The 21,383-nt window shown below is 43.2% G+C and overlaps 1 protein-coding gene across 1 annotated transcript; it reads right to left on the bottom strand.

Annotated features, from left to right (window-relative positions):
* Window positions 1-4,374: 4,374 nt before the first annotated feature.
* LOC123030660 (epididymal sperm-binding protein 1-like) lies at window positions 4,375-21,119 on the bottom strand. Its single transcript, XM_044444765.1, has 9 exons — window positions 21,056-21,119; window positions 18,457-18,615; window positions 16,785-16,949; window positions 15,644-15,808; window positions 12,575-12,721; window positions 10,941-11,132; window positions 8,372-8,533; window positions 6,592-6,653; window positions 4,375-4,395 (listed from the first exon to the last, which is right to left on the bottom strand). Exons 1-9 carry the CDS (start codon window positions 21,117-21,119, stop codon window positions 4,375-4,377), a joined length of 1,137 nt encoding a protein of 378 aa, XP_044300700.1.
* Window positions 21,120-21,383: the final 264 nt, after the last annotated feature.

Genomic DNA, 21,383 nt, shown 5'->3' with positions numbered 1-21,383 from the left:
AGTACTCCATGGCAAAGTTGCCATGGCGCAGAACCAAAGTCCCCCAGCACCACTTTCTGGAATCAGCCATCAAGGTAGGAGTGGAACAACTACCAAGCAGTGCCTCCTACTCCCAGTCCCACCAGCCTATCCAGGAGGATACCATGGTCAATGGTATTGAAAGCTGCTGAGAGGTCCAGGAGAACCAACAGGGATGCACTCTCCCTGTCTCTCTCCCTGCACAGGTCATCGTACAGGGTGACCAAGGCAGATTCAGTACCATACCCAGGTCTGAAGCCAGACTGAAATGGGTCCAGATAATCAGTTTCATCCAAGAATACTTGGAGTTGTCCCACCACCACCCATTCCAACACCTTGCCCAAAAACAGGATGTTGGCTAACAGTCAGTAATTGGCAGCCATCTCTGGATCCAGAGACGCCTTCTTTCGGACAGGCCTGATTACCGCCTCCTTTAAAGGAGCGGGCACCCAGCCATCCCTCAGAGAGGTGTTAATAACCTCCAGGATCCAATCCAACACAGGAACCAATCCCGGGTTTGGCTTTGGTCAGCGGCTATGAAGGCAAGTGTCGAGTAAGCAGGTGGTAGGACATACTTGTCCGAGCACCTTATCCACATCATTGGGCCACATTAACTGAAATTCATCCATTAATAACTGACCACATGGAGTCACTGTTGTCTCCCCTAAAGATCTGAATCAATTGTGGAGTCCAGCTCATGACGAATCTGAGCAATTTTCTCCTTGAAGTGCTGGGCAAAGTCATCACAGCAGGCCACCAATGGTGGTACAGGAACTTTCTTAGGGCCAGGGTATATCAGCCCATGTACCACTCGAAAAAGCTCTGCTGGACAGCACTGTGAGGAGGCAATGGAAGTGGAGAAGAATTTCTTCTTCACTGCCCTCACCGCCACAGCATAGGCTCAATAATGAGCACGTAGGCATGTTCAGTCAGATTCATCCCATGATTTCCTGCACCTATGCTCTAGACGTCTCCCAACCCGCTTCATTGCCTGTAATTCAGATGTGTACCGTGGAGATGGACGGGCTCTGCTTGGCAGGAGAGGACGCTTAGGGGCGATCATGTCAATTTCTCTGGCCATTTCCCCATTCCACAGTTCAACCAAAGCATCAACAGGAGCGCCAGATTTATCAACCAGAAAATCCCCCAGAGCCCTCAGGAATCCATCCGGATCCATCCAGCTCTGAGGGCAGACCATCACAATAGGATCTGCACTCTTACAGAGGGAAAGGCCAGCTCCAAGCTCAAACCTCATGAGGAAGTGATCTGACCATTACTAGGGAGTCAGACGCAAATTCCTCACCCACAAATCACCCTCTTCCTGCCCCGTTGAGAAAACCAGGTCCAGCATGTGACCACATTCATGGGTTGGACCTATGACATGTTGAGACAGCCCCATGGCTGTCATGGAGGCCATGAAGTCCTGAGCCGCCCCATTTAAAATTCCAGAGAGTTATAGATAAGATTCCTGCTTGACCAGACTCTTGCATTTGACCTTTGCCTCAGGCCTTCCTTTGGGGCAATCCCTACTTGCCTGGTGCAACTATTTGCCTGCTAAATTGATTTCCTGTAAGGAAATGCTGTAAGCATTCATCCCTGCATTTGCCTGATGGGTACGGTTTTGTTAGCCCTTTCGCAGTATCTCACTTCCTTCTGAATGATGACAGCCTCCCTTTGCTAGATACAAATCTCATGAAAAGCATCATAAGAAGCTGCCTCCTATTAAGTTAGACATTGGTCCATCTAGCACCCTGGATAACAGGAAGATGCCTCCAAGATGTTAGGCTCTGAGAGAGAATGTGCTTTACCAAGAGCCTTCATCCTTGTGGAACTGAGACTTGCTTCCTTTCCCCTAACTGTCTCCCATTCTTCTTTGCCTTTTCTTCCTAAGAACCATAGAAAGTAGCCATGTCTTACATCTTTCACTCATGCACACACCTTTAGAGGGTTCTTGTCATTAAATAGTGTTAGTCTTCCTTGTGCGTAGAAATGTTAATATATACACTGATTTGAAGTCCCAAGCCTGCTGTAGCTGTATTTATTCCCTCTAATAGTAAAGCTTAGATTACCATGCTTTTGTGGATAGTCACACCAGATTTTCTAACATAGTCCAGAGGTGCAAGAAGTGTAGTAGGGCTGGCAATGCATGGAGTCCCCTGCACTAACAAGGGAATCCCCCGCTTTGTGAGCATGAATGGAGCCCCTTGGTACTTCCTTGGGGCTAAAAAGGTCGTGTGCCCCTGGTCTATGATCAATGTCAGAACTTCTCCAAACTTTCTAAACAGGAGTTTTTCCCAACCTCACTTAGGTCGAACCTGGGACATTTTGCACATGTCCTTCCACTAAGTTCCAGCCTTTTCTTCTGTGCCCTCCTCACTTAAGCCTGCCCTATGCAGTTTTTTTTTAACCTCCTGTACTGGATCTGTCCAGGAAGCAGCCTGTAGGAGAGATTAAAGGGTGCATTTCATCCACTGAGCCAGGCCTGAGTGCTCTCTGGTGATGCAAGTCCTCATTTCGCCCCTCAGCTCCTTATTTGTCGTGGTTGTACTGCTTCTCTTCCTGCAGCCATATGAATGTATGGATACATATACAACTGAAAGCAAGATATCCTTGCATTTGAAAAGGGATGGAGAAAAGTGTCTGCAGTGGACTTCTCTCCATGATGCTTTCAGCCCAATACTTTACTCAGTCTTCTGCTTTCATTTTCTTTGCTGGATTAAGAAAAAGTCCTTTAGACATTTTTTTCTGGATTTTTCTCCCTCTCTGCCTTTCTGTTTATTCCATGAGTCCCTGGTAGTGCTGTCCTATTGTTGTGATATAACAGAACTGCAAAAATGCAGGCAATGCATACAAGAGATTAGGAAATTCCTGACTTTTCTTGCTCTCAAAAAAAAGAATGCAGCTCCAAACCATGGGAAAGTCCCGAGTAAATGATGAAATTGTGCAAAACTTCTGCAAACTTTCAGAAGTGGGGTCATGGGAGGTCACATGGACACAAAAAATGTCTTGTATGGAGCATCTCTTATTTCACAAGTCAGCAGTGCAGACTACTAGCAGTGTATGGGCCAGCACAGAAGGGAAAGTGCTGGGCTGGCTGCAGATCATTATGGCCCTCAGCCTGATGCTAACTGATGTCTTGTTCAAATAGCTGGCTAGCTCCTTCCCTGGACATATCTGCCGGCACTGCCAATATCACCGTAAAGATTGCCATGGTCTCATTCTCAGGAAGCTGTGAGAAAGCACTGACCAGTTCCCAAGAAGAGAGGAGTAGGCATTGTGAGTAATCAACGTGGAGATAAAGAGTGTCTGTAGGTACATTGCCAAAAACATATTTCATTCTTCATTCATAACTGAGATAAAGCAAACAATTTCTTCATTTCTTTGGTTTACAGTTTACAAAGTCATCCTCTTGTACAAGCAAATATGAGCTTTATTAAGTATGAAGCTGAGATTAGTTTCTTCATTTCCAAACCGCAGAAGTTCGCGGAAATCCTCCCAGTGGGATGTCATTAGCAATCAATGCTTCTCAAAAAAGCCCACAAAGTTCATCCAATTATATCAGCCACCAAGTATTATGTGAGGATGCCATTCCTACCATTCAGTCACAGCCATCTGCCACATATTTTGGTAGGTATCAACTTCACTCATGTTCCAAGGAAGTTAATTTTATTGGTATCCCAAATAACACAATCACATCTTGATGACTAGTTTCAGTCTGGTTTGCAGATCATTGCTCATAGCAACAATGAAGTATTTCAGTTTTGAGCATTCTAGTAGTTTACCCCAACAAGTAGAGACTGTAAGTGCATGATACTCCCTCCTCTTTTACAGTGAACGATTTGCACTACACTGGCATCTAACAAAGCAATGCTGCCCACTCCGATTAAGCTTTTCTGCAAGGTCATAAGGACTGGAAACTTGGTGACCTTTTAGGTCTTTGACAATTAATGATGCACCTAATATAAAAATAGTACTCATTAAGGTACTGAAATAATGGTTGCACAGAATACACACAGCTGTAGAACTGCACAGGCATCTGAAGTATGAGGAATAGAGTTGATTTTAATAGCAATATTTGTATGTGACATCTGGTGCTAATGCATAATGAATGTCTGCTGTAGCTGGCCAGGCATGGCACCATCAGATTGATGAACATTTGAGCGCAGGGCAGTTCTTCTTTCCTTCCATACTGCAAGTGATGCGTCCCCAGAGGGCAGAGCCCAAGTAGAATCCAAAGGAAGAGATGAAGAACTACCATGGTGTGCATAAAGGGGTTTATTCCTAGGGGAGGATAAAGGGAACCAGGATGAAGCTGGAGGCGCATCCCATCCCACAGGTGAATTGGCCCAGTGGCAATCACAGGTGTCCAGAACCAATCTGGAAAGGGAGGAAAACTGGTGAGGCAAACACTTCTGAAGGGCATGGGTCAGGTTCAATCAAGCCAGTGGCTCCAAGGGTGATGAACTGTTTGAATGAGTGCTCCAGTGGCAGTGTCCAGGCTGCAGCCAGGGCTGTGGGGAGATGAGTGGGAAGCAGAGCCATTGCACTGGCACTGCTGCAAGACTTCACTTTCCTCTTCCTTCCCCTTTCCTTTCTCCTTGTGTGTTATTGCAAAGCTCAGGGAACCGAGGTTCAAGTTTGGATGCCAAACTGAAGCACTTCCTGACAGTTAAGACCCCAAGGGTATGGAATGGTCTTCCACAGGAGGTGGTTGAGGTCCCATCAGTGAGGGTGTTTGAGGATAGGCTGGACATGCACATGGTAGGCATGTCATGAACAGAGCCGGGGGACAGATTAGATGGCCTGGGAGGTCCCTTCTGATTCAGTCTGTTTCTATGTTTCTATGTATTTTAGGATGTAAGCCCATAACAAGGTCTGCCTTGTTTTAGTGATTATATGTACGCTGCTCCTGCAGCTTTTTTAGCTGAGGAAGCTGACTAAAAATGCTTTAAGCAAAATATATAATGAAGTGTCTTCCAGTGAGATCTCCCAGCTAGCATCACTTTCAATAAATAGATAAAAAAGGGAGTACAGGGACAGGGCTCAGGATCTATTGTAGGGAGGCATTCAGACCCTGCTTCTGCTGCTGGGAGAATGATATTAATTTAATTTGATTATTTAAAAAGCTTGCTTGCTCAGCCCAATATCAAGGGAAGCCAGGCGCAGTGTGTTCATCACTGGTTTCTTATTCATTCTGCACAGGAAGTAATCCTGGGTATCTGTAGTCTTTCGAAGGAGACAGTATATACACTTAACAATTTGAATCCTGGCCTCACCTAGGAATGTTGGAGAAACGAACTCAAATGAGTTCATATTTCTCCAAGCCCATCCTGCAGCTTCTGAAGCAGAGCAACTTTTCTAGCCCTCTCTTCAGGGCTTGTGAACCGTTATTATTATTTTGCACATTTTGGCACAAATTTAGCTGCAAAAACTATGCAAAAAGAGACTAAATTGCAGAAATCCCCCATAGACTAAAGTGTGAAAACATGCATGGAAGGTATTTGCATACATTTGTGACCACACATTTTTCAAATGTCAGTTTGCACAAACACATACAGATGCATTTGAGCAAGTTCCTAGCCTGTCAATTGATAGATGATGGCAAAAACCAACTGAAAAATTGCAGAATGCATGCAGAGTGATTGTTAGATCATTTGTACATCCTTGGTCTTACTTTTTATACTACCACTCTATACGACTCTGGTGTGCCCACAACTGGAGTACTGTGCTCAGTATTGGGCCCCTCATAACAGAAAGGATATAGCCAGGTTAGAGTCAGTGCAGCGTAGGGCCACAAGGATGGTGGCCATTTTGCAGGGGATGGGGTATGAGGCGAGACTGAGGGAACTGGGTCTCTTCAGCCTGGAGGAGAGGAGACTCAGAGGGGATATGTTGGCGACATACAGGTATGTCAGGGGATGCCACATGGAGATGGGTAGAGACCTGTTCTCCCCTGCAGAGGAAGGAAGGAAGGATGCGCTCCAACGGAGCAAAGTTCAGGGAACCAAGGTTCCATTTAGATGCCAGGAAGCACTTCCTGACAGTTAGGACCCCGAGGGTGTGGAATGGGCTTCCACGGGAGGTTTTTGAGGCCCCATCAGTGCAGGTGTTCAAAGATAGGCTGGACATGCACATGGTGGGCATGTTGTGAGCGGAGCTGGCTGGAGCCAGGGGTCAGACTAGATGGCCCAAGAGGCCCCTTCTGACTCGCTCTGTTTCTCTGTTTCTATGTTTCCTTAAGTTTTGCTCCCTATCAGACAAATATCCACACACTTGACACAGGAGCCATGGAGCTCCATTGGTATTTATGTTCATAGGATCTGTATTTAATGTGGAACTCCATAGGATTGGGGCTCCTAATGACATTGGTATCCTAGATATGTGCAACCACACATGTGTAAGTTTCCTCTTTCTGATGTCACACAGATTCCAGTGGAAAGGTGAGATGTGGTATGAATTGAACTTACCTGTGGAAGAGGGTTTTCTGAACAGTGCTCATATATGTGAATGAAGGTGGGAGGGCGCGGGGGCAAAAGTATCAAATGAAAATGAATGAATAAAATAAACTGTCACCTTGCTGATATTTATTGTTTGCTTCTCTTCATTAGACTGCAACTGATTTTGTGTTTCTAAATCTGTTGAAAAGCAAATAATATGTTAAAGGAATGGATACCTTTATGGTAACCTTTTTTATTACCTTTAGCTTTATTATTACCAAATAACTTTACCTTTATTATTACCAAATAATATATGTTAAAGGTATGGTTATAAGCAAATAATTAGTCCAAATATTAAGACTGTTCAGGAAAAGGTACAAGGAAATATCAGGAAATGATTTTATTTATAATTCCTTTGTTGTTCTTCAAGGATATGGGAAGGAGCTTCCCAAAGATCAGAATGTGATCTTTAATTTTCTAAAGAATTGCAACTGAGTATAAATGGAAGCAAAAATGATGCTATATCAATAAGAAAAATGATAAAGCTCTGGCTGCTGGGATTTATCTTGAATCATATGACCTTTACTAGAATTAAAGAGGACAGATAGAGAAACAAATGTTTTAGTGATAATTGACCTATTTTTAGTGCAATTTTATGATTTATTGAGAAAATTTTAAGAAGAAATGTTCTTGAAAGTCACAAGGCAATATAAATAATGGTCAACCCTGGAATAATATCATCAAAAGCTCTCCAGTAGTAAAAAACATATAATTTTTACTGGTTACCTGAAGGAACGCTTACATCCATATATGCCCGGCCGCCCCTTGAGATTGGCGGGAGAGGCCCTTCTCCGGGAACCCTCCGTGAAAGAAATTACGAGGGTGGGTACTCGGAGGAGGGCTTTCTCTGCGGTGGTGCCTAAGTTATGGAATGCACTCCCCAGAGACGTCTGCCTGGCGCCGTCGTTATTTGTTTTTCGGCGCCAGGCGAAGACCTTTTTATTTAAACGGCATTTTAATTGTTAATATTATTGGATTTTTATCTGGCCAGGGCGGCTTATTTTATATTGGTATTTTTGTATTTTTAACTTAATGTTTATATTTTTTAATTTAATGTTATACTTATTTTTTTAACTTATTGTTGTAAGCCGCCCTGAGGCTTCGGCGAATGGGGCGGCATAAAAATGTTTTAATAAATAAATAAATAAATAAATAAATAAATAAATAAATAAAATTTGACGTGAAATACGTGTGTGATTTTAGGAGCTTTATTAGTCGTAATTTATATTCAAACAGAAAAAAAATTGTTGAAAATGTAGAAAAAGGAAGGAGGGCACTGTGGGAACCTAACTGTTGAAACCAAAGTTGCACTGGTTGGAGAAGCAATCCAGTCAACTGGGGAACAATGAAAACTGTTTTTGTTCAATCATAAATTAATTCCAGACTTGCACTAACCACCAATGTCTATTTCCCCGTTTTTTTATACAGATAGTCCCCAGTTCTGTTCCTAAGAAAATGGAAATTTGTCTTAAAGCCAGATTTGTATGAGAGCCAGATCACTTAGAGTTGGCAGGCATCAGGGGTTCAGGACCCCTGCTAAACTGAAAAAAACACAATTATCTCTAGGATTCCTCCCCACACAAACTTACCCCTGCCTCCTGTTTGCAGCAAGAAAAAGCCAGAGAGATTTCCCTCTTCCTTTCACCCCCACCCCTCTCCTTGGGATGAGATTTCCTGCAGTATTTTTTAAAAAATTAATAGGGTTTATGGCAATTCATTCATAAGTATGGGTTGTTCATAACTCAGATGTTCCTAACTCAGGGACCTCTGTAGGTTCACTGATTGCATTGAAAGCATATGATTTAACACTTAATGAAAACAAGAGCAATCAAAATCCAGCAATGATTCTTTCCTACCTGAAGGCTGACAGTATCTCCATCTCTTATCTCTATCATAGTTGCTGGTGAGAGAGCACCAGAGCTTCCATGTTAAAGTCCCCTTGGAAGTACACTCTGTGTAAGTCTTGCCTTTGTAGATGAAGGGGAAGGAACATGGCGCCTTAGAACTGCCGACATTTCCTGGGGTGATGGGAGAGGGAAGTGTGAGACAGACAAGCCTGGTGTTGAGGGTGAATTGCAGCTAATGGCCAGGACATGTTCAATACCCGATCCAAACATATGACTGACCTACCCAATTTTGGAAAGTAGGTAATAAATCTGTTCATGACTTCCTACTGGGAGACCATGAGTGACACTTTTATTTCCTTCTTTATATCAAGAAACAAGCCTAGCCCAGGAAGTATTTACATTGTTATTTCCTTCTTTATTTACATTCGTTCCTGGATAGCTCACCTGTGGTGTGCGCCAAAGCAGCCATTAGAATATGTGACCTCCAATCAAGATTTTTGTTAAAAGTGCATCAAATACAAACAGCAAATAGACTGGTCTAATGCTACTCTTCAACAAACAAAAGAAGGGTTTTGTAAAAAAAAAAAAAAAGATAATAATAATTATACATTATAGTTCTGATTGTAAAGAAACTTTCCATGGTCGTAAGTAGTATAAGAAATGAGTTAGAAAAAGTTATCTGATAGTGAAGTATAATGTTGCAAGTATTAGTATCTGGACATAGTTAACAAGAACTGAATAGCCCTAAAGCATGTTAAAAGAACTCCTTTATGTTGCATTTATAATTGTTGGAATTAGAGCGTATTCTCTCAGGGGAATGAATTATCTGCTCTTAGAATCATAGAATCATAAAACAATAGAGCTGGAAGGAACCTATAAAGCTATTGAGTCCAACTCCCTGCTCAATGCAGGACCACAAATTGTAGCATCCCAGATAGATGGCCATCCAAACTGCCTTTTGAATTCTTCCAGTGTGGGAGAGTCCACAACCTCCCTAGGTAATTGGTTGCATTGCCATACTGGAATTGTCCTTTGTCCTGGAATTCTACTGTCCTAGAATTGTCAGGAATTTGTCCTTATATTTAACTGGAATCTGGCTTCCTGCAACTTAAGCTCAAAGTCATCCCAAGATGTTCTGTAGGGAATGGGATAGAAAAGCTTTTAATTAATTAATTAATTAAACATTTCATATGTGTGACAGTCTTTCAAGTACTTGAAAAGCACTATCATATCTCCCCTCAATTTTCTCTTCTCAAGACTAAACATGCCCTGCTCTTTCACTCTTTCCTCAACTTTGTCAAGTTTGTCTATATCAGTGTGAATAACTGATTACTAAAATTGTATTCATAGAGCAAGTGTGCCACTGATGATGATCCAGAAAGAAGGAAAAGTATGTTAGAAGACTAATAATTTTTTCCAAAAGGAAAAAAAGAGGGGATTGTTCCGAGATGATTTCTCCTTTGTTCTTACAAATGCAGGGTTAAAGAGCAAACTTGTGTGTGTGTAGCGCTAACAGAACTGGGCCTAGGTCCAGCACTGAGCAGGGAGTTGGACTCGATAGCTTTATCGGTTCCTTCCAGCTCTATAGTTTTATGATTCTATGACTCTAATAGCAGAGAATTCATTCCCCTGTGAAAATACACAGGAACCAGATCAAGCATGAGCGTTTGAGCTGCATCTTGACGGGGTCATCCTTGGGTGGGGTGGGGTGTTAACAGAGGGAGGACAATTCCCAGCCTTGGGAAGCAAGGGACCTACAGGAAAGTCGTCAGAGGATGAAGTAAACTGTAGAAACGTTGTTCTAATTGTGTGCTGTGCAGTTCCAAGGCATTCTGCCTTACATGTGTAATAACATGTTGACAGCCTTGTGTGCTGTTTTCTTAATACATATTGCTGGTTTGCTTTTCTTCAATATTATTTGGCCTGTTCCATGCAAGATCTAACATGAGCATGCCACAGGCCACAAGGTTTGATTGTACTCTTGAACAGGTAAAGGAGAGCATGCTGGCCTTCATTCTTCTGTGCCATTTTTACGCTGGCCAGCTGCTTGATTCCCAGCTAAGCCTCGAATCAAAATCACACCAAGGACCATGATCTAGCAAAGCCAGCATCAGAGGCTGCTTCTGTTTTGCTCCATCCCTTGCGAAGGGAGAAGGGCCCCAACACACCAACCCTGCTGTTCTTCCTTCCTCACTGCTTGGTCACCTGTCCCCTCTGAAGGCCAAATTAGACCCATGGTCAATGTGTCTTTGCATCTAACATGCATGCTTGTTTGCTTCTTTGTTTTCCAAATGCAAGCTGAAGGCTTGGCAGGGGTGTCTGGAGCTGTTAATTGTGGAGATCTCAGGAGGTTGGGAGGAAGGACTTTAATCCCTTCCTCTGCTGGTGTGGAGGAGATACTTCTGAAGCTGGTATTTTCACTGGGAGAAAACACAAGCAGCAGCCTAAGGAACATTTATCCTTAGTTGAACTTGGATAGTTCCTTCCAAGGAAAAATGAACAAGATTGAGTTGCATCTCTGAAAGCAACCTCCCCCCCCCCCCACCCCAACAATCCCATCTAGGCACTGTTATGCTACCTGGCTTGACAATCTCCCCGTTGCTCATTCTTGTGTCAGCACAGAAGCTCCATTTCTTGTCCTTGTCATAGTTTGCCGTAGTGGCACACCAGAATCTCCCATCTGTATCCTCATTGGTGCATGTAGTATATTCCTTGTCCATGTAGGTGAAGGGGAAGACACACTGCCCACCATTCGAGTTTCCTCCATATTCTGAAGACACAAAGAGCACAGACAATAACATGGGGCAAAGCCAGGTTCAGTTACTCGGAATAAGGCAAGAGGCTAACACTTCCAGAACTAGAGGAAAGCAGAGCAGGTAACATTTCCATCAATGAAAGACCATTAGCCAGGTTTTCCTGAACCCAGTGCATCCAAAACTCCCACTCTCACATAGAGAATCCAACCTCAGGATTCCAATCCTTATTTTTAAAGGCCAAAGTATAGCATTGTGTAACTACAATGAGCATGTCTAGTTTTTACAAAAGTTAAATAGCAACTATGGAGGGAAGTGTCTGACAGGTTCAGGACCTTGCTGCAGGGGGTAATATTTCACCCCAACCCCAAATTCATCCCTCCATCTCCTGAAATTGTTATTTACCCTGGGAAGGAAACTTCTATTAGTACCATTGGATTGTCCCCACTTGTGGCAATGAAGAAGGGGAGGCATTCCCTGGGAGTGCAGTGAATGGGAAGGGTTAAACACCTCCCTGGACATACCCTGGTCCCAATCCCTGACCACCCTCCCAACAAACTGAACATCACATCCAGTTTAGCTTTAAATCACTCTCCTCTTTGTCTCTGGGTACTTTCCCTTCCAGCCAAGCTTATCTACTGTTCTTTCCCACTGATGACCCTTCCCACTCACATATCTACAGTTTCTTCCTCTAAAAGAAGCATTCCCTTCTCTACCCAACAAGCTACATCCCCCTTTTCCTCTTATCCCTACCAAAATTTGTTTCATCTGTAAAACTTCCCCTATCCCCTAATTTTGCCTTCTTCTATCTTGTGTTCCCCTCAATGCCACCTGATTCCCCACCAACCTATGTTCACTGCTATCCCATCGATGCTTGGCATCCCCAGCACAGCCAAGGGTTCACAGCTTCAGGTTGTGCCCACCCATGTTTCCCCACTGCCCAGCTGATCAGTTAAGCTGTGGGAAAAGACTGCAGAAAGGGGAGACAACAGAAAGAATGAAGAAAGGCAACTGCCTTCAGTGCCTTCAGGATAAACTCCATTCTTATATCCAATCAGGGATCAGAGATCTACAGAAAGAGATTTTAAACATGAAATACTTGACCCACAATATAAAATTGCAATACTTTTATGGTTTAGAATTGAGCTGTGCTTTGCTTGCCTGAAAGTTGTTACACTGAGATCTGCATCTCAAATTGTCCAAATGCATGTCCAACTTGGCTAGAATTACATTTGTGTATGTGAACATAATTATGTGTGCATGCATGCAGACCCTTGGTGCCAAAAGGTCGTGCAGTCCTTTTTTTAGATGTCAAGGGGCATATCTGCAAAATATCCAGCCCATTATTGGTAGCAGACCCGGTAACCGAAGCAGCGGCATTCTTAAACGATTTGTTGTTTTCCAAGTGGGGTGGGGTTTTTCCCACTTGCACAGCCTGGTCGCCAGCAGAACCTCCTACCTTCAGTAATACATGCCTTCCACTTGCTGTCCTTGTCATAATCTGCGGTTGTGGCACACCACAAATGCCCATCAAAACTCCCATTCATGGTGCAGTCAGAGTAGGATTTTTTCTTGTATTTGAAAGGAAAGTAGCAGGGGGCTGGATCTGAAGAGGAAACACAGCAAAGCAGGGAAAGTGTCCAAGAGGGGATTGGAATGGTAAGATGAGCAGTAACTGAAGGCCCTGATTCTGTTGCATTCTGTAGTGAGGAGCACTGGAAAACTTAGCATGCCAACCAATTACATGGAGAACTAAGTAAACTCTACATAAAGAAATACAAAAAGGCTTGGATCTAGATTAAGGTCCTATCTACATGTGATGCTAACATGCTTAGCCATCCCAAACTGCTTGCATTCAGATGAAATGCCAGGTGCGTCATTGGCACAGCAGCACATGGGGAGGGGAGAAGCAAGCATTCCCTCCCCACCTGCGTTCTCAGTTTGAAAAGAGAAAAATCCAGACACAATCCAGGCCAGTCATTAGCATTAGAGGGAAAAAACTTTTTGACACCACTGGCAAGTGCTCCTACTGCTAAATGTCATATGGAGAGTTGTCCTTACTGAGAACGAGGCTGCTTGGAAAGAATGCTTGTACCTGCGCCCTCCACCCTGCCGCCGCTCTGGGTGCTACAGTGTTGAGAACAGCCTCCCCTTGTGCCTGACATTTTATTTAAAGGAAACAGCAGTGTGATGACTAATCACAAAGTCAGGCATGTTACTGCATTAAGATTGCTTTGAACTGCCCAGAGAAGACTGAAATGGGATTCTCAGAATGCTTCTCTGGAGCATTCTGTTCCAGTAGCTACTTTTCCACCTTTAACAGCTCCTGTTCACACAGAGCTGTTAAAGGAGCTACACATGGCAATTATTGTGCTCTTGTGATTTTCAATCACTGAAGTTTGTGGGGTCTTTTCATGACATCACTTTTGTCCTTCACCATTTCTCCCATGTTTTCCTGCTTTTTAAGTACCTTGTGGGGTCAGGAGAGCTGCCTTTCTGTTTGTTTTCTTTTCCAACAAGGAAAGTCAGGTATTAAATTTTAAACCACAACATACAGGGAGAAAAGCCTGGTAAGCCATCACAAATTTACCATAGAACATCTGGACCACAACACCATTCTTGGTTGGTTCATAAAATATATTAAACAACAGAAAAATACAAAACCCTGGGGGAAGAAGTTTGCAAAGTTTGCACTTCCTACAGTGAAAACAGAAGAAGCTGCCTCAGTAATGCTGCAGGTTAAAGCCTGTATGTAGGGAAGCTCTCAGACATTTCGGCCATGGCAGCTTTCCAGGGGTGGTCAGCAGGTAGATATCCAGATGATTCCAGCTCCCATGAAGCATAGAAACATAACGAGTCAGAAGGGGTCTCCCAGGCCATCTAGTCTGACCCCTGAATCTAGCCAGCTCCACTTATGTAATACCCAACATGTGATTGTATATATTTTCTTGAACACCCTCGCAGATGGACCCCACCACCTCCTATGGAAGCACATTCCATATCGTCGGGGTCCTAACCATCAAGAAGTCTTCCTGACATTCAACCTGAAGGCTGGTTCCTTGAGCTTTGCCCCAATGGACCATACCCTTTCCTCTACCACAGAGGAGAACAGGTCACAACCCTCTACTGTTTTGACACCCCTTCATATACCTGCAAGATCCCCTCTGAGTCTCCACTTCTCCAGGCTGAAAAGTCCCAGCTCCCTCAATCTCATCTCAGATGTCATCCTCTCCATTTTCACTATCATGCTTGTGACCCTGCACTGAACTGATTCTAACCAAGTTGTCTTTCTTATAATGTGGAGCCCAGAATTGGACACAATACTCCAGTTGTGGATGCACCAGAGTCTTATAGAGCAGTACTAACACCTCTCTCAGTCTGGAAGCCACACTTCTCCGAGGGTGGTGTTCACCTTCTTAACCACCACATCACTCTGCTAGCTGATGTTTAACCTGCTGTTGACGAGTACCCTGAGATCCCTTTCACAAGTGCTTCTCTCTAGCACTTGTCCCCTGTCCTGTACCTATGACACCTATTCCTGAGTCCCAAGTGCAAGACCTTGCACTTCTCTGCATTGAACCCTATCCTATTGTCCCCCACTCTCTTCCACAGCCTGCCCAGATCCTTTTGGATCTGGAGTACCTGCTCCCCAGTTGTGCCTACCACCCCCACTTTGATATTGTCTATGAATTTGGTAGGCAGATTGGTCACCCCGTCCTCCAGGTCATTGATAAAGAGGTTGAACAGAATCAGTGCCAAAACTGAGCCCTGGGGAACTCGGCTCACTGGTTGCCATCCTGATGATTCCCCACTGATAGTCACCTTCTGCTTGCAGTCTGTCAACCATACCCTAATCCACCAGACAGTGCATCAATCTGTCCCAAAGCTCATCATTTTCTCAACCAGGATATCATGTGGCACGTTGTCAAAGGTCCTGCTGAAATCCAGATAAACCACATCCACCTCATCCCCTCCATCCATCCACCTTGAAACTTTGTCATAAAATTCCACAAGTTTCGCCCGGCAGGAGTTATTTTTGCAGAAGCCATGTTGCATGACTGCCAACCCATCAAGTTGTCTAATGGGCAAGAATGCAGTGAGCTGAAGCCAGAAACATCTGGAACTCTATCTTCTGCATACCCCTGCTCTGTTCCATACACTTCCCAAACTGATGCCCTCCAGAAATTTTGCAGTCTGACTTTCATCAGTCAAAGCCAACATGACCAATGGTCAGAAATGTGGGAAATTGTAGTCCAAAACATCTAGAGGATGCCAGGCTGCAGAAGGCCCCTCTCATTCGAGTACTGGCTCCCCACTCCTACCCTTCCCACCGCCCCCGCAACACACACACACACACTTTCTGGAATAAACCAGTTGCTAATTCTTTGAATAGTAGTTTTCATCTAACGAGAAGAAAAGTGAGACCTTTCTAGTCTGCAATACTGCACATCCTTCCACACATCCTCCTAGTCTTACATCGGTCTAAGTCCTTCCCAAGACAATACCATTTTGATCCCATTCTCCTTACCTGAAGGCTCACAGAATACCAATTGTGAGTTGTCATCATGATTTTTGCTGATAGAGCACCAAAGCTTCCCATCCTCTCTCCCAGCTCCTGTACAACCAGAGTAAGTCTTGCCTTTGTAGGTGAAAGGAAATCTACATGGATCTTCAGGGTAGTTGACACTCAGTTCTGGAAGAGATAGAGAAAAGTGAGGGGGAAGAACTATTCCTCTGAGGAGAACACTTGTTTGTTTGTTTGTTTGTTTGTTTAAAACTTTTCTACATCATCTCTTCACAGACATCTTGGGACAGTTTACAACAAATAAAATAAAGAAAAATAGAAATAAAAGTAGCAGTTGCACAGCATCCAATGTAAATATAAAACCACCAATTAAAACAGGTTAACAATTAAAATATTGGGAAAATAAAAAGGGTTTTGCCTGACACCAAAAGGAAAGATGTGTTGGCGCCAGGCAAACCTCTTCCCGTGCTCTCAGTGAACACAGCCCTATCTCTGATTCGTCACAGAATGTGCACCCTTGCCTTGATCCATTCAAAGAAGTCTTCTCCAACCCATTGCCGCCCAGGAAGTATTCCCCAGGTGCACAAAACTAAGCTAATTTCTCATAGCCTGAACAGCATCATGTCTGACTTGGAAAGAGAAATGAGACATTTCTAGTCCATCATGCGGTGCACCTTTTCCCATATTCTCCAACTCGGAGATGATCGCCACCTATCAACTGTCCACGAATTGATCCATATACAGGTGGCTCGCTTTGGCAATGTCGATGGACTTTGTCATCAGGCACCTTCCAAGCAAGACTTTAGAATCTGGACAGCCATAAGCATTACCAGCTGAGAAAGACTGGGGAAAATATGATCTAAGTTGTGCATTTTTCAGCCAATCATTTTTCAGCAAACCACCCAGACTACTAAGCTTATCCAAACAGTGGGCTGTCATCTGTCTAATGCATCTTTAAGCCCCTCTCATTTCTGCTCTTTCTGTAAAGGCCTTATAATGGTCAAAGCTACACATAAATATGGGCATAGAGAAATATTCTGTGTAACATTTGCTGTGCACTTAAGATTCTGCCACACATCTTTCCACAGCCCATCCAGACCACCCAGTCCTTGCTTGTGATCCAGCAGTCCCCCTGTTCACATACTGATGTCTGCACAGAAACTCCACTTCCGGTCCTTATCATAGCTCCCTGTTGTGGCGCACCAGTACCGTCCTTTATGCTCAAATTTGTTGGTGCAGGTGTAGTAAGTACGACCAAGGTAAATGAAGGGAAAGGTGCATGGCGCTCCATTGGAATTACCTCCATACTCTGCACAAAGACAAAAGCAGAACTTATGTATATTTATACTAATATTTTGCCTGTTTAATTCCTATATTACCCGTGTGTGTTTGTGTGTGTGGAGAGAGAGACTGCCTCTGTTTAGAAGAGGATGGGATGGGCACAAAGTAGATTCCAGATGTTTTAGATTGCAGATTACAGCATTCCTTACCACTGGCCTAACTGGCAGGGGCTTCTGGGAATTGAAGTCCAAAATATACAGAGATTTACCTTCAGCCCATCATGCCATAGAGGAGAATTAGGCTTGTTTCCCTCCTAAAATGGAGCTGTCAGGGTCTAACCACATGTTGTTATACATAAATGAATGTGTTAGATTGTTAGTGTCGCTTACAAAGGGAAAAGAGGGGAAAATAGTGTTGTAGGAATGAACATGCTGATCTTTACCTCCCAATTGTTCTATTCCTCAAGGTTTCAAACACACCCACATGGAAAACATGCAGTTTGAACAAAGGCTGAGCCAGAAAGAGAGAGAGAGAGAGAGAGAGAGAGAGAGAGAGAGAGAGAGAGAGAGAGAGAGAGAGAGAGAGAGAGAGAGAGAGAGAGAGAAAGAAAGAAAGAAAGAAAGAAAGAAAGAAAGAAAGAAAGAAAGAAAGAAAGAAAGAAAGAAAATGTCATTGTTACTGAGTGAGTAGAGGGCAAACTCCCTTACCCCACCAAACAGAGGAGAGTTTTTTTCTGAAATTTTCTTTGGGAAGCCAGACTGCCCCTACCTTACCCTTTTGAGTTTTTGGTTTTACCCTTTCCTTTTGTTGTTGCTGCTTTTGTTTTAAAGCACTACTCATGGTAGCTAGAGGATCTTTCTGCAACTTCCCAGGGACAGCACTGTCTAGAATACCTCAGGAGCAAGACAACCTTTTGTGAGGCTGTTCCAATTGTATTTTAGAAAATATGACTGAGGGGAAGTTGTGTGAAGTTTTCTCCAGAAGTTCCCACTCTATACTTCCTGGGATGTCATGGGAGCAAAATGACATTACCTGGCATTGCTCCCAAAGAAATTCAGGAAACATAGACAGTGGAAACCTACTTAGAGAACCTCACACCTCTGCAAGTGGCATGGACGTTTAAAAAACAAAGACATTTTTAAGAAAGAGAGAACCCACCCCCAAAAAACCTCATCGGCTTTGCAAATGGTATAAAATAACTACAGTCCCAGTCCTAGTGTTCCAGTCACTAAGAATACGTAGGATATCATCACCATCACCATCATCATGACCCAAGAAAGACAGACTAAAACAAGGAAACAAAAAAAAAAAAAAATCAGCTCCTATTTCCTCTTCTCTATTCCACCCCCCATTTTAGCATAACAACCTACATTGATAGTGACGCCAAATTCAGTGCAGGAACTCTCTGGACCAGCCATCAGAATTGGAACCTATTTCTTTTATTAAAAATAAACAGTGTAGACCTAATTAAATTCTGTAAGCCAACTAATTTTATTCATAGGCTGGCAGTTTCCATGGGGCTCTACCCCTCTTACCTTTGACAGCACACGGCTTCCATTTACGATCCCTGTCATAGTTTGAGGTTGTGGCACACCATGGAGTTTTGTCAGTAGAACCATATTCCGTGCATGTAGTGAAGGCTTTGCCCTCATAAATGAAGGGAAACTTACAGGCTGGAGATTCTGGATAGGTAACTGTGGAGGGTTTGGATGCAAAGGATAGAAAAGGAATTAAAATAAAGCTGACAATATCATGCTGTTCTTGTACAAATCTACAGTACAATCATACTTCAGATACAACATACAGTTCTGGTCAGTACACCCTAAAAACAGTAATGTAAAGTTAGGAAAAAGTATCAAAAAAGCAAATAAAATGATGAAGGCGCTGAAGCAACTCCCCTCTGGGGAAAGGTTATAATAGAAGGTTATTAGCAAAGAAGGGCCTTGTCTGTCATTGTGGTCCAATTATGGAATTCCTTCCCAGGATAGTTCTGTTCAGGGTCTGCACTGTTATTCACTAGGCAATAAGCAAATTCTGCCCTATTCATCCAGGCTTTTGACAATTTGAATACAAACTATAATAAAAAGTGGCACATATAACATTTACATAAAATAGAAAGGAAATAAAAGTATGTTCAGTATTATTGTTCTTTAGCAGAAGCTTCAGTAGAAATTCACTGGACTCCCAAGCTGAGTTCTGGAATTCAGACAAACTCTTGTATTACCAACAAGTTTCACAGAACGCTCACCTTGTAAAACTATCTTGCAGTAATGGCAACAGACTTTGCCCTTGCTGGCTTGTGACATCACAAGAATGAGCTCAGGCCTGGCATCTCCTGATTGGCCGCAGTGGCCATTTATGAGATCCTGAGTGATCATAATGTACTACACAAGGATAAAGGGTGCCTAGATAGCTCCTGAGGAAAATGGCGATTGGCTGGTGTTTATTTAGTCTACAGTTTATCAGCATGATGAACAAGGTACTGCACCTGCCAAGATGCTGTTTTCTGTGCTACCCTCCAATTCTGTACTTGCACTGATTTCCACTTCTGGTCCCTGTGCTTCATTCTTCCTTCCTAAGATGCTGTTGTCCATGGTGATCCAGGTCATTTCACCCTTCTTTCTAGCTTTGTTGCTCTGTTTTTTCACTTTCTTTCTTTCTTTCTTTCTTTCTTTCTTTCTTTCTTTCTTTCATTCATTCATTCATTCATTCATTCATTCATTCATTATGTGTTTCAATCAAGTCACTATCAGTTGTTTCACTCTAGTCCAGCTTTTTCCACTTTTGTCCCAACTCTCCCCAGTTGCATTTGCAGCCTTCTGTTTCTGGACCTTTGCCTCCATTCTCCATGCACATATACACTGTTTCCATGCCCTGCTGCTACCCTTTCAGGGGTCCAAAAAGAAATTTGGGATGAAATGGAAAGACATTCAGAGTGAAGAAGAGCTGCTAATGATCAGCAGACCATGCTTAACATTCTTCTCCATCTCTAGCCATATTTAAGAGGTAATCTGGGAGAGGCATTAGTTTGATTCATCATCCACATCATCAAAAGGACAGAAGATCATGAATGCCAGGGGAGATTTTTCCTGCTTAGCCTACCACTCCAGTTGTCCTCAATCATTCACATATGAACTGACTGATCTGGAGAACAGAATATCAATAATTTATTTATTTATTTATATTGTGCTTTATATCCTGCCTTTTTCCTACAAAGGGCTCAAGGCAGCTTACATCTCCTCCATCTTATCCCCACAACGACAACCCTGTGAGGTAGGTTGGGCTGAGAATCTGTGACTGGCCCAAAGTCACCCACTTGGCTCCATGGCTGAGCGGGGACTAGAACCCAGATCCTCTGAGCCCCAGTCCCATGCTCTTAACCACTACACCACACTGGCTTATAAATAGGAATTAACAATGACCATCTAGTTCAGCTTCTTGTCTTATATGTGATTCATTAAGGATCAGAAGATGGAAAACATGACTACCCTCCCTCAACAAACCAAAAGTCACCTCTGACTCTTGCTCCCTCTCCCCAGACAGCAATCCAGATGAGTCGGATCACACTGAGCAAATGGTGAATTATTAATCCAATGCAACATGGCTGCATTTGCCTGTACTAGAATCAAGCGAAGCGCTGCTCATCACGTAGCTAAAATGGCACTATCCATACGCAAGATGGAGAGGGATAGCAGCAGGTTTGCAGGGACCCCAAAGCTTAGAGAAATTTTAAAAAATGAAGATGGGGAATACTTGAGAGGGGAGAAACCCCAAAAGTAGCCCAACGTAGACTACTTCAGTGTTCACAGGACACTAACTTATTGTTGGTGGAGGAAAAAAATGGGAAACCAGCTGGGGATGAGAATGGAATGCAGGACCTTGAACAGAGGTGCTCAATGCAGAAACATGTTGTTACAAATCTCACTCATAAAATAATACATTTTATTATATTTGTGTGCCAATTGTTAAGTCTCTCTCTTGTGGGTTTTAATATATTTTTAAAAGCAACAAGCAGGTGAAAAATATATATTTAAAAAGCCAGAATAGTCAAGTTAATGATCAATTACAAGACAGCAAAAGAAGCAATCCAAGATTTGCTAACCCAGCTTAAAGGATAGGTGGGATGGTTCTTACCTTGACCTGCTGCAAGCGATAGGAGAACCCAGCTGTACACAAGGAAAGCTATGAAAGATGCCATCTGGACTCTCAGTAAGAGAATCTGAAGAAAGGTCTGAAGAAAGTGCATGATGCTTGCTTTTTTTATAAGTGCTGCTTGGCCACATCTTCCTCTCACAGAAGGAGATGTTCCAGCTCTGCCATCACTGGGAGATGAGTAAATAAACAACATGTTAACCTTTTCAACCCAAACTAGACTGCTGCTCCCTGATTAACCCTAGCAGTCAAAACCTGCACTTCTGTACAGCCTGCACTATGGATAGGCTGAGACTTCCTAAAAGGCCAT

Source organism: Varanus komodoensis, unplaced genomic scaffold, assembly GCF_004798865.1.
Source record: "Varanus komodoensis strain SLA01 unplaced genomic scaffold, ASM479886v1 scaffold45, whole genome shotgun sequence".
Taxonomy (NCBI): domain Eukaryota; kingdom Metazoa; phylum Chordata; class Lepidosauria; order Squamata; family Varanidae; genus Varanus; species Varanus komodoensis.
This window is presented reverse-complemented; position numbering and strand designations above follow the sequence as displayed.